A 13,533-nucleotide genomic window follows, 5' to 3' on the forward strand; every position below is an offset into this window, starting at 1 on the left:
TGATGAAATAAGCAACCAAGAGACTTACAAAAAACTATTTTTAATATACAGGAAACAGAACTGTCTGACACTGGAGACAGCAGCTCTTGTGGCAGCTTGACCATGCCTAATATGAAGAACCTGATGACCGTTGTCCGAAAAAAACGTGACAAAAACTGCAACAGGATGTGCTGAGTTGCACAATGCTGCAGTGCATGCTGAGGATGCTGCAGTGCCTCCTTGTGGACTGTAGATTACATACATGTTCAAAAAATGTAAACGAAAGCCAATGAAAAAAACTCCCATAACTTGATCCCCAAATATCTGACTCATTCCTGCATACTGGAAAATTTAGGATTTTTTTTGTTCTCGTATATTTTACACTAAATATTAGAAATAAGTGCCATATTTTTTTCCAATCCTCCTTCAACTCTGAGTTGGTTCTCACTCAAATAACATAAATAAACGTCTTTTCATTTCCACAAAAAAAAAAATTGACAAGTTTGAAAGGCAGAAGGCGGCGCGGTCATATTTCACTGTCAGCAGTGCTTCAGACAGCAAAAACATGAAGTTCAGAAGAGGATTAAAATGTCAAAGTTCAAAGGCTACAATAGTTAAAAGGAGCAAACTAACCTCTCTTTTCTGGCGAGGGGTGGATCTCCTGTGCCTCGCAGCCAGAAGAAGACAGATTGTGAACAGACACACAAAGATCATCGCTCCAATGCACAATATAATGGTCAGAGCCAGCTGCATGGTGATCGCTGTACGACAATGAACAAATAATCATTATTCCATACAACAACTTTAAAACAGCAAAACACTAACCAAAGTTTATAGGAATGAATTAAAGTGATGTATTAAATGGAAGAGAATATGAAATCACATCAAAAGTATTACTAAATAATACTGTGGGGTCAAAGAGCAACACTCACTGTGAACTGGTGCAGCCATGGTGGAGGCCGGGATTTTATGCACTGGAAAATATGACAGTGTATTGAAGCTGAATTATACAACTTTAAAAAAAAAAAGTAAATTAAAAAATATATAGATATAGGCAGAGATCAATTATTTCACAGATTGTCTTTTTCTCATATACTTCGACACAGAACAGTTTCAGCAAATATGTAAAAAAAATTAAAATAAATAAAATAATATCTACAGCCTTTCTGATCCTCGTTTCTTTTTTTGTTTCTTTGAAAACCTGTAAAAGGCTTTTTTATTTTTTATATTGAAAGCAAATTATGCACTGATATCCCAGACATAATTTATGTTGTCACTATTCCAGTTGTTGTGCATTTTGCTGCATGTTTTAATCCTTTATTGCCTTTTTTTTGCACATAAGCACCGGGTTTGCTTGAGGATGAATCGTCAGCATCAAACCCCTCTTGTCCCCTCAACCTTCTTCCAAGATTCAAACTCCAAAAATGCTTTTGTAAGTGTCAATATATCTGAAACTCCACATTTCTGTAATTGAGGCTTGTTGTTAGGGTTGTTGTAAACATGCACTCCTTTGGTCCATTTTTCATTTTCATGTTTTTTTTGTTCGTTACCCAGAGTTGGTCTCTGTTCGTTACCCAGAGACCAACGCTGGCTATCTCACTTGGTGACTCGACACTGTCCAGTGCAGTACCAACGAGGAGTGCGTTGGTGTACCCCGGCCCAACTTCACCAAAAGCCCAACAACCCCGAGACAACCTTCGTTAGTGAGTGGACAGCCCTTTGGAGGAGTGCAGAGAGGCCCTGTCTCCACACGGAGTTGGTATTTGACACTTAATTTAATCTCCAAAAACAGTTAAATTAACACTCTCTTTTGTGGTTCCCATACAGACACTGTGAAAGTGCTGAAATCAAATCTGACAGAGTGGATTTGGGCCTGCTGGATTTGCCGTGTTGTTTTGAATCAGAGCGGTGCATTTAGATGGTAACAGCAGCTCGGCGCGGAGGCGGAGGAGATTGATCTTTCCACACATTATCTGTCTCATAACAAACTGTCGAACATGTAAAAAAAACATTTTCTTTATAAAAGTGACATACTGTAGCTCTAAGCACAGAGGAGCAGCTTATAAATAAATTGACTGTATCTCATTTCCACTTGAATTTTACACAAAACAATGTTCAGGGACGTTTATTTGACGTGTATCGGCCAAAAGCTCCATAAACTCAGGGAGTTGTCTGAAATTTAAAAGTCAATGAGTTATTAATATTTTAAAATATCAAATGTACCCTTGTTGTTTTCATGCAGAAACTGTAATAAAACAGCACCAGGAGATTGTTTTTGGCTTATTTAGAACAATTCATCTAACTTGACTTCCTTCGTATTTTGTCACCTTCCGACCACAAACCTCCATGTGCGTCAGTCGGATTTTACGAATTAGACCAACACAGGCATCAAAGTTATATTTGGGTTTGTCTCTGCCAGCGTTATGCATATTGAAAGCCAAAAATCCAATTCTTTTGAAACTATGTCCCTTGTTCTTTATATTGTAAGCATTATCAGCACTGAGTGAATAATAAATGAAGCATTTCGTTTGCCACCTTTTTCTATTCTTTTTTTACAAAGTAAAATATAATTGTTCTCATTTCCATGTCGACGTGGTCTTGCGGGCCTTTTGCTACAGAAATTGAAACTTCTGAAAAGGAGAAGATGAAATGGAAAACTAATTATACCCTGTTCTCATTTATGGCTTGTGTGACCTGTCATTTCTGAACCACAGCAGGTCAACAGCGAATTATTCTCACATTAGCTGGTGAAATGTACGAGCAGAATTTGCATGTTGTATGTTGCAGGGCAATAATTTCTGACAAAAAAAAAAAAACACATTAAATGTTGAGTTATAATCTGAAATCAGCACAATGTAAGGTTCAATATTCTGTTGTGATTCAGTGCTTTCGACTTTACCTTGGGAGACATTCAGATGTATCTTCGTGATGCGATCATTGCTCTCAAAATCACCACAATAGTACTTTCCGCTGTCGTTTAAATACAGTTTGTCAAACCTAACGATAACGTAGCCCGCTGTAGTGTTGTCGTAAAGAGAGACACGTCCTTCACTTGTCCACTCGTCGTGTTTGGAAGTTTGTACGACCTGAGCGAAGGACTCTTCGATCTCTAAACAGCAGAAGTGTTTCGTGTTGTTTTTCCTGTCACTTGGATACTCGCATATGAAGTCAAACGTTTGACCCTCAGTGCCAGAAACAACTGCGGGTTTGTCACAAGTCAGAGCTGGAAAAAAACAGATCGTTTTAATGAGTATCCGATATAAATTAATCAGAGCAGTCAAGTGAGCAACGCTATCAGCAGGATGTTAAATCAGTGTTGGAAATTATGACTGGAGAGGAAAATGCTTACCTTGTATTTGTAGAAAAGTAATGAAGGTGACTAGAACTAGAGATGTTCTCCATGAGATCCCCATTTCTCCCAACATTTCCAGTTTGGCATCAATTCCCACACTCACTGTCACACGTCCACACCAACCAGGAGGCAAAAATCTTCTGCTTGAGTCAGGTGCTTTTCACGTCCTGGTCAAAAACGCCTTCCTCTTTCACATAGAGCTAAACCAAAGAGAAACCTTTGAGGCTTTTGGTACGCTAAAGCTAATGTTGTGTTAAAGTAGCAGTTTATTCTGTGCAATAGAGACAGGTGCTTTGTTAGATGCATTTGTTCTAAGCACCTCCTTAAGTTAAAATAAAGTCTTGGTATCTGTTCTGATTTCTTTCGGGTATTGCTCTTTCTGAAACCTAATTTAGAAGCATACCTGGATGTTGTCTGGTTCAGAAAAAGTGAGACATTGTTTTGTTTTCTCCTTGTCATTTATTGGCTGTTTCTTCGATTGTGGTGAAGAGGTCACTGTGTCCTTGGGAAAACTCTCCTTTTCTAAAGGAGCGTCCTGATCACCTTCTTTTGCCTTGATTCAAACATCTTGCATTTCAACATTTTCAACAAAAGAAGCTTACTCTAATCGAGGTTCTGACTCAGGACACGTTTTCCAAAATGTCTTCTTTGAGTGCTTACACTGTCCTGCCTGATCGCTCAAGTTTTTCTGGCAGAGAACTTCCATCGCTTTCCAGATTGTCGGTGAAAAATGTCAGGTCCACCGAGGACTGAACGGCTTCACACTTCCCCTGTTGCCGTTGCTAAAACTACAGGCAGACAGATGCTGTCGTTTACAACGTCTCCATCTGTTTTCTGATGGGAAAGTTGGACTGGGGGAGATGATGTGTTCGCACACCCCTCAGAAAGTGTGTAGTTGCGCTCCTGCAATTAACAAATAAATTTATGAACACGTTGTACTTTATTTAGTCAAAGTTAAAAAACAAAATATATTTCCAAAGCTTGTTTGTGCAAAGTAATTGAAACAGAAGACGTTTTTATTGGGAAGAGTGACGATGATTTACACAGTGAAGAAAAACAAACCTGGACAACATATGTACAATTTTTGATACTTGATATAAACATCCATCAGTGTAAGTATATACAGTACATTTAAATATCCACAGTTATTTAAGTTTCTAGAAGGCATGAAGCATTTATAAATAAGCAGCTTTTGCTATTAACCTGAGGTCACAAAGTAGATAATATTTCACTTTCATAAATCATGTATGCATGCAGAGTGTTTATGGAAAGTACTATTTGTTCCTTAAAATGCATTGTTAGCATATAATCTTTAAAATTCTATATGACTACTGACTACCACCTAAATATACTGTGAACTTAAATCACTTTCTAGTTTTTCTCCGCTCTCTATTTTTTTTAGTTATACCGGTTCAGTTATTAGTAGGTTTCAGGATTAAAAGTATATAGTGTACAATAATATTGCAAGTATTGCTTACAGTGGCACTGTTAACATCTTTTTAATAAAAAGTACTGTATTGCCATCCTAAACATGATTTATTCTTGATACATCTAATCCAAACCAAAGCGATCTAGAAGGCGGCTCAGTAGAGACAGACTGAGACACACTGTTTATTTCTGCCGCTGCAGACGGCAGCGGTGTGATGTAGATCCTGTGGTCTGCGTCGTCGATGCTTGGCTCCTCTGCTGGTAAGTTTCTTGAACCAGAGGAGAAAGGAAGGTTTTCATAAACGGGAAGGGAAACTGGAGCCGTGGTTGGATGCAGTTGTAAATGGTTCGCAATGATGGATATATCACTCTTTGGTCCCTTGTCATTAAATCGACATTCAGTAGCCTGAACAAAAGAAGAGAAAATAAATGTACTGGCACTCGGGTTTGAATGTTTTGAGCTTTTCTTGTGGATGTGTCTAGAAACAGTTTTGGAGAACTGCAACATACTCTAATCTCCCATATGTCAATGCTTCGAAGGTCATGTGAAAGTAACACACATTTACTAATATTAATCCATGTAAGGTGACTGAGAACGTCACAAGGGGCAAGTCACTGCCTGCTGGCTGATGACAAGTCAACAAAAAAAAAATCTCATTTGGAAACACAAGGAACCAACGTAAAAGAAGTCATTTGTTTGCAGTGAAATGTGTCTTGTACCGACATGGACTGAAAGGCCAATCGGTGAGGAGTAAGCTGTTTCTACATAAGAAACATTAAAAAGCCAGATTACTGTTTGCAAACATACACAGGGACAGGCTAATTGCTTGCTATAATCCTCATGAAAATTTCACCTGCATAAAGTGAAACACAGATTATTTAGATTGGTCAGGTCTATCGCCACTGATTCAAAAGACCATCACCGTGTTGTGGTCATATGCACGGGAGCTATTTCCTGCTTTTGTTCTGAGGTGGGATGGGAACAGAAAGGTAAAGCCATCGAAAGGGTTCTGACTAAACCACCATATTTTATTTATAAATTCTGTTTTTCAGTAGTTTTTGTCCTGTTTTTAAGAGACACTTGGTCTTGTACAGTATAATACATAATTTCCACTGATACCACAGTTGTGTCTGTTTTTAATGTTAGTTCATATTTAGTGATAAACCTCATTTAATGCTCTAAAAGTTTCTCCCCATCTGTTTGTGGCAATAATAAATAGGGGGTGGAACAATGTTTTAGCATGTGCAAATAGCTCCATGAAAATGTAAAGTGTTTTAAAGACCCACAGGTTTACAAACTTGGCAAAAATTATGAGATGACAGACTTCAGTGGATGCAGATGTTACCAATATTTTGCATCCACATGAATTAACATATGAGATGTATTATGAGCTCTTCATCCATGGACAAAGCAATGTGAACGAAGCTCTTCCTGTTTTCAGTTTCTTTGCTTCAAAAATGATTTTGAATTAATAAAACCCTCAAATAAAACATGCTTTAAAAGTAAAAACTAGACATCATATTTTTACAGCCAGGAGATGTTATAAAGAGTGACTGAATAAAGAAATGACAACTGGTCTTGGTCCATTGTTTTTCAGAGGAAATAGATCATTTTTAAACTTTTCTGAAACCAGACGGTAATATTTTGTCACATCCTCAAAACCAGAATCAGACTTCCATAGACGGACTGCAGTGTTGCAGTACACCACTTTTTGATGGTCTCGGACATTTGAGTACTCGGGATTTCATTTCAAGACCTCAACTGTGGAAATAACCTTAAATTGTCAGAATATCATCTGTCTCTTTAAGATCCTTCGTTGCATTGGATGCAAAACGTACCGATTCAAACCCAAGCACGATCGTGTCTCATTGGTAAATGCAGGTTTTTTGTGACCTCCTTGCGCCTCAACTGAAAGCCACGAGGCAAGATGTCTGCCAAATCATCAGTTATAAAATTCGGTCATTTAAAACACAAAGCATACGGCGCTATGTAAGGTCTGCAGTGTTTCACTGTCAGAGACGGTAGGCACTACGACCAACTTTTATAGACACCTTGAAAAGAAGCACAAAGAATGTAAGATACGCATTAAAATGACGTCAGGAAAGCCAGCTAGTTAACCTTAGCAATCTCCTAGCAGGCTGTCACAGACATTATCACCAGATTAGCTGTACATATTAAGTTAGCGAAAGTCGTATAAAGGCTTTATGTTTTAGGGTGAATGTTTTGTCCGCTGAGTTATTGTGCTGTGCGGACGTGTTAACTCGGATGTTGCGCATGGCGGACAACGCTGTTTTCGTGACTACAGCTTTCCTGAACAGGTCTCCGTATTTCTGTCGGCTTCATGAGTTGATTGTAGCTCGTAGGTTGAAGCGAAGCAGAAGGAAGAGTCTGAATAGATAAGTGTAATACAAATTTTTGTCTAATCCCTCTTATGAAGGAGCGACATGTAACTGATATGGACGTATCTACCAATGCTATACAATGTTACGTTGTGCTGTCATGGTTATGATCTGTACCGTAACCGTGACAGAAAGTATTAGTCCTGTCACTACTAATAATATATATATATGTATATATAATTAGGATAACCATCACTTGTTTTATTTTGCTTCAGTTCTCCGCTATCTTTTTTCTTTCATGTTGTCTATGTCACACTATTTGTTGATAAAGGAGTGAGTGACTGAGAGAGAGTGATTGTTTTACTAAAATGTCAAATTGCACCCCCAGCAGATGTGTGACAGAGGTGTTAAACTGTAGAAATGCTTGATCACTCCATTAGATGTGGGATAAACTAAAATGTCAAACTATTCCTCGCCGAGGTTCCACACCCGTTTGACACTTTGACAGTAGATGTGGTGGTAAAACACCCCTACGCAAAAAAAAAAAAAAACCTTCTCAGACTTTAACAGAGAGAGAGAGACTGCTTTTGGAAAAACCCGTTTCATACGTTCCGCCCCTGCAACCAGGAAAAGAAAGCAGCTCTGTCAACTCTGATTAATCTGCTGTTTAGAACGAGCCTGTAGCTTAAGTGTGCTGTGAGGACACTTCCTGACCTCACTCCTGGGCTCTTTGTTGTCGAGGCAAAAGAGGAGCAGAGGTTTTGACATTTCTCGGCGTTTCCTGGCGTACATCGCCAGGCTGAAGATTATGAGTGCAGCAGCGGTCCCGGCCGCAGCAAACAGCACAGGGTCTGATCAGATGCAAGATAAAAAAATATATATGTAGTACGTTATCTGATCGTTCTCGTGCACACACTGTTTAACAGATGAGTAGATAGATACCGTATCTGGTGAGGCTGGTGGTGCCCAACGCTGAGGCTGTTGGAGTGGTGCTGTTTATCACTGTAAGCAGAGATAATGAATTAGGTATTGATTATTTTAATGCACAAGGACTCGCGTATGAAATGAAATGACAGGCACTCCTACCTTCTAAGAGGTTTCCTGTCGCATTTGTTCCCATGCGGGTTGTCAGTTGTGTTGAGTTGCTGACGGTCGGAAACCAGGCGGAAGAAACAATGGGGGAAACCGTCGTTTTAAAAGCTGCTCAGAAGAGTGAAACAAAAGAAGGTTTTCAGATAAAGGCGTTAAGTGTACTTTTCTTTAAGCCAATATTTTTGTGTGAAAAATGTTTTTATTGGTCCGATATAATACCCTTCACTTGAATTCTGTGTGAAAACCAGTCTCCTATTAATTTAAATAACCTGTTTCTCTTTGTGGAATGAGTTAGTGAAATAAATAAAGATTTCAAAAATACTCTAACTTATTGAATATGAATATATTTGTTGCAACACCACATAGACCATAATTAGTCTCATGCACATTAGTTGTGTCTCATGCTCAATCTCTTCAAATTCTGACAAAACCTAAATTATTGTATTTTTGCCAATTTAGAAATTCATGCAAAAGTTTTCATATTTGTAACTTTTAGAAGTCAATGATCATTGTGTTCAATTCTAAAATAATGACGGCATGTTCATCTTGAATGTGCAAACCTTCTCAATTATGAAGTATGTATTATGTGTGCAGAGACTAGATTGATTCATCCTGTCAGTTTTTTATGTCTGAAAAGAGCTTTCAAAAATAAATCAGTTTTACTCCTGGCTTGTTATTGTGCTTGGTGACCTTTCTGCCTCCAGACGCCATCAGCTCCTGCTGATTATTGATAATCTGATTGAAAAAGGGAAGAAAAAGAATCCACAACAGCATTCTGTCTGATTCAACCAAATCAGTCGCTTTCATTTGCTTTTGTTTGTATCTCACAAGGTTTTCTTTTATTCTATTCAACCAGGGAGAAAGACTTTGGTCTAACCAGCAAAGTTTTTTTTTTTTGTTTGTTTTTTTCACTCATATAAATCTTAATTTGGCTCCAAACCGATGTAAACCGGGTCCAGTCAACTGGCTGGACCGACAGCAAGGTTTCACAGTGTGTGGTGTCCTGCAACTACCATGGTCCAAAGTTGGTTCTAAGAAAGGGATGACCCAACAACCTCATTTCAGACCACATTATGAGGTAATTTGTTGAGTTCTGAGGTGGATTTTTATTTTTTTTTTGTGGTTTGGAAATCTTGAATCAAACCCACAAATTCACTTCCCCAGTCAAATTCAAAAGTGGTCTTAGAATTCAGGTCTGATTTTAAACCCACCTGCATTAAACTTCTAGACAATTTTGTTAATAAAAGCGTGATGTTTTTAACTAGGGCCAATGATAATATTTTCAAACTTTATTTCAAACGATTCTTAATCAGAAAACTCTTAATTTTTGTAGTGATGTAGAAATTGTGTAGGGATTTTTGTGAGTGCATTTCATTCACTCAGTTCTAGCATTTGGTAATAATATTTCCATCCATCCATTTTCTTACACCTCATTGGGGTCGGGAGTTGCTGGTGCCAATCTGCAGCTAACGTTCCGGGCGAGAGGCAGAATACAATCTTTACAGGTCACAGGTAATAATATAATTTTTGATGAAAGTAATTTGATTAATCAAATAAATAGTGATAAACTTCCAGAATCTCATTGCTTCATTAAGCGTGGGATTGACTGTTCCCCACCATAGATTAAATATTTATTCATCAGAACTGATTTATTTTTCTTTAAGTTCTACAACTTATAAAACTGGTTGAGACATTTGCTATTCAGGCAAACTAAACCGTTTAAAAGAACTTCAGTCCTACTAAGAGGTGTTGCAAAATTAAAAAAAAAAAAATTTAAGCTCATCCAGCTGATACCTATACTGGTTTCCAGAGATATGATTCCCAAACTAGCGGGACAGCCCAATTAAATTTTTAGTCGTTCTACACGTAGTCTCCTACACGTAGACATGCCTACAAATCCGCCTCTAACAACAAGCAGTAATAGATGGAATACAGAAGTCTGGTTTTACACTAGAGATGAAACGTACCTTTATGTACAGTCAGGTTCACCGACGTGTACGTGTTGCTGATGGACCTGATCACGGCACACCAGTACACGTGTGCGTCTGACAGAAGAAGCTGTGTGATTTTAACCGTGAAGGCGCCGTCCTCAGTGTCCACCAGAGTTATCCTTCCAGAGGTGGCAGTCTCACCAGGGGACACGTCAACCAGAATGTCTTCAATGGTCTTGCACGGGTCTGTGCAGAAGTACTTTTTGTTGTTGTGCGCCAGTTTATGGGAGCACTTGAACGACACCTCTCCCCCTTCTGTTCCCTCAACGTTGATCTCGGCTCCCAGTGACAACATCACTGTGAAAATCATTTCACGTTATGTTAGGCTTCAGTTGAGCATTTTAAAATTAGTTGCGGTAATTACATTTATTTTTCTAAGACTACTTCATACCTGTAAGAAGACAGCAGAGGACCGAAAGGCTCCTCATTGTGGCTCGGTGGTCACTGCAGAGTCGGTACGATTTGTTAGAAGAGCATGTAGAGATCAAACCTGGTGCTAAGCCTCACTGCCGTCTGAGCTCTTACTAATGGAATTACATGTAAACAAGAGTTCACCCCCCCTGACAGCTTCCTGTGGTTTCTACTGCAGACAGCAGAAGATGGGAGATGTGGGCGTCAGCAACCCAAGGGAAGTGATAGTTTGTACAGTGAGCAGAACCTCGTTGGGATCCAGTGAAGGGGGTTTTATTTTTATACCAAACAGGATTTAGGATTCCTATATGTCTTCACGTTTCAGTGAAATGTGAAACAATACTTTATACCACTCGTCGCTATAGTGCGTGCATGTAAAAGCAACAGTGGCCTATACAACAGTGCATGTAAGCCACTGTTGTGATATTTTTCAGACACAACACAAGCTTTTAACAAGATATAAACTACATGGCAGCGTTAGCTAGCAGGTTAGCTGCACAGTTTGTGTGTGTAACTTCTTTATCTTCACAAACTTGCAAGTAAATCTTTTCTAAATGGAGTCCAGCTGTGGTGAATTCAGTTGATTGGACTTTATGTGGGAGATGTGGGCGTCAGCAACCCAAGGGAAGTGATAGTTTGTACAGTAAGCAGAACCTCGTTGGGCTCCAGTGAAGGGGGTTTTATTTTTATACCAAACAGGATTTAGGATTCCTATATGTCTTCACGTTTCAGTGAAATGTGAAATAATACTTTATACCACTCGTCGCTATAGTATCCACAAACAGGTCCACACATGTGTGTGTGGACATGTGTGACCACACGTCTGTATAAGGTCAGAGGTCAAACACCAAGCATGAAATCTAAAGAATTGTCTTTAGACCTCAGAGACGGGATTGTCTTGAATCACAACTCTAGAGAAGGATTCAGAAATATTTTCTGCTGTGAGTGCCAAATGTGAATTGACTCATTTCTAGGAGTCTTTTTTTTTTGACTCCTTGGAGTCAAGAAATGGAAGCACTGACTCCAGTTATCCCCAAGGCATTTGACCCACAGCCTCCACTTTGGAGAAAAAAATGACCCAGCTTAGAAATTCAAACAGATCCGTAGCTAAATGGCTCAATATGCTGGCAAACTGTCAACATCTATAGGATAAATTTTTGTACAATAGATGTTATATAAATTTGCTTTCACATAACAGTCATAACAGCTGAAATATAAAATATTTACTTTGACAAGCAAAAAATATTGCATTAGAAAAAGGGATACTTGCAGAGTTTATGTCCACATGGCAACATGTAAGAATAACTTGAGAGTGCAGGTAAACTTACCCCACGCTTCCCTATCTGCCCGCTGTTTTTTTTTTTCTTGAACTAAAGACAAACTTGTTAAACAGATTAATTTTCATCTGAGTGTCTTTGACTCAAAATTAAGAACCTGGAGGCTTAAATGTACATGTGTGTACACAGTGACAAAGTCTAATTTTTATGAGGAGTCATAGTACACACGCAGTACAAACATTATTTTTTCTTTTACCTAGAAACAACACATCATTTTTTGATTTGTTGACAACCGGCTATGTTTATCACCCATACAGAAATCCCCAGATTGTACTTCTGTTGTGGTCTAGTAAGAAACAGGAGAGCGTGGGCTCAGTAACAATGTTCAGGTTAAAAATAAAGAACCTCGGTACTATTTGTGGTATTAATAAGCATGAGACTTGCTGTGACAGAAACAGAAAGTAAATAAGAAGGTGGTGTTGAGACTTTCAAGTATAAAATGCAAATTATTGTTAAAAAAAACACAACAAAAAAAAACTTTTGAAATAAATTGTGAAACAAGGAGCTAAATACCACCAGAGTAGTAAAACAAGAAGATTGGGGGGGAAAGGAAACACGACTAAAAAAGCTTTAAAATGCACAAATAAAAACCAGAATGTTTCTGGATAAAAAAAACCTTGATTTACTTTGTTCTTTACTACCAACATGGATTTATCAAATTGTGAAAACTTGTAACTTGAGTTCGATGTAAATATTAACTGATTAAAGAATATTATTTTTAATAGTTTACTCGATATTATCTTTGTTTTAATTTGCAGTAGCTCTAAGAAGTGTACACCTTTGTTAAAATACAATGATTTTATGATGTGAAAGTACATGCTCAAAATAATTTTAAGACATTTTTACCCCAAATATCCAGTTTTATTCAAAAGTCTAAGCTAACAATAGGGTTGCGTGAAACTATTCAGACGTGGGAACAATGTCAAAAACTATGTGTGAGAACAAGTCAATTACGAGACTTTTAATTGACAATACTGTTATTAAGTATTGCCATGTCAATACTGAATGACATGCCTCTTTCTGTAGCTCTCAATATTTCGTTTGGCACAGTTGTCACTCTCCAAAATCTTATATGAAACACATAAATATTCAAAGAGATGTTTGTTCTTTTTACTGAAAATACAGTTAGCAATTTATAAACTAAAAAGCTGCACAGAAACAGAGTAATTCCTGCTCATTCGAGGCTTCTGGGATCCAGCCCCTCGTACGCAGCCGCATACCGGAGACCATCGTCTGCACCTGCCAGGCGTAGGCTCATGTAAATCATGGCGGAGGCAACTGGACTTTTGTAAGGTAGTCATAAATATCTGCGTCAACATGTTTGATGCTGCCTGTTTCCAACCATTTAAAACCCGAGAACAAATCAAAAAGCAGTTCACGTTATATTTATCCACACGCACATACATACAAACACTTATGCAACCTGGTTACTGTCATTTTTTCTTTTGTTTAATGTTTCTTTTGTTTGTTTGTCAGTTGGATTAAGTATAAATGTTCAGTTATGTGTGGAAAAAGTTCAAAAATGATTTATGACGCTCATTATTTCACATTACAAAAGTCTGTAATTAAATAGGGAAGAGTGTACACTAAACACACTGAATTG

At 38.1% G+C, this 13,533-nt stretch overlaps 1 protein-coding gene across 1 annotated transcript; it reads right to left on the reverse strand.

The window, feature by feature from the left end:
- Positions 1-4,323: 4,323 nt before the first annotated feature.
- Positions 4,324-10,680, reverse strand: LOC129367306 (CMRF35-like molecule 5). The gene is made up of 6 exons (XM_055041655.1): positions 10,574-10,680; positions 10,159-10,479; positions 8,186-8,299; positions 8,042-8,101; positions 7,814-7,950; positions 4,324-5,165 (listed from the first exon to the last, which is right to left on the reverse strand). The coding sequence occupies exons 1-6, from the start codon at positions 10,608-10,610 to the stop codon at positions 4,857-4,859; spliced, it is 978 nt and encodes a 325-aa protein (XP_054897630.1). The 5' UTR covers positions 10,611-10,680; the 3' UTR covers positions 4,324-4,856.
- Between the last annotated feature and the right edge of the window lie 2,853 nt (positions 10,681-13,533).

Source organism: Poeciliopsis prolifica, unplaced genomic scaffold, assembly GCF_027474105.1.
Source record: "Poeciliopsis prolifica strain line A6 unplaced genomic scaffold, Auburn_PproV2 SCAFFOLD016, whole genome shotgun sequence".
In the NCBI taxonomy this organism is placed as follows: Eukaryota; Metazoa; Chordata; class Actinopteri; order Cyprinodontiformes; family Poeciliidae; genus Poeciliopsis; species Poeciliopsis prolifica.

Coding starts and splice junctions, on each gene's coding strand:
- LOC129367306 (XM_055041655.1), bottom strand. CDS start 10,610: ATGAGGAGCCTTTCGGTCCTCTGCTGTCTTCTTACAG. Junction 8,300..10,158: donor GAACCTGACTGTACATAAAG/GTACGTTTCATC, acceptor TCTTCTGAGCAG/CTTTTAAAACGACGGTTTCC. Junction 8,102..8,185: donor GACAGGAAACCTCTTAGAAG/GTAGGAGTGCCT, acceptor CTCTGCTTACAG/TGATAAACAGCACCACTCCA.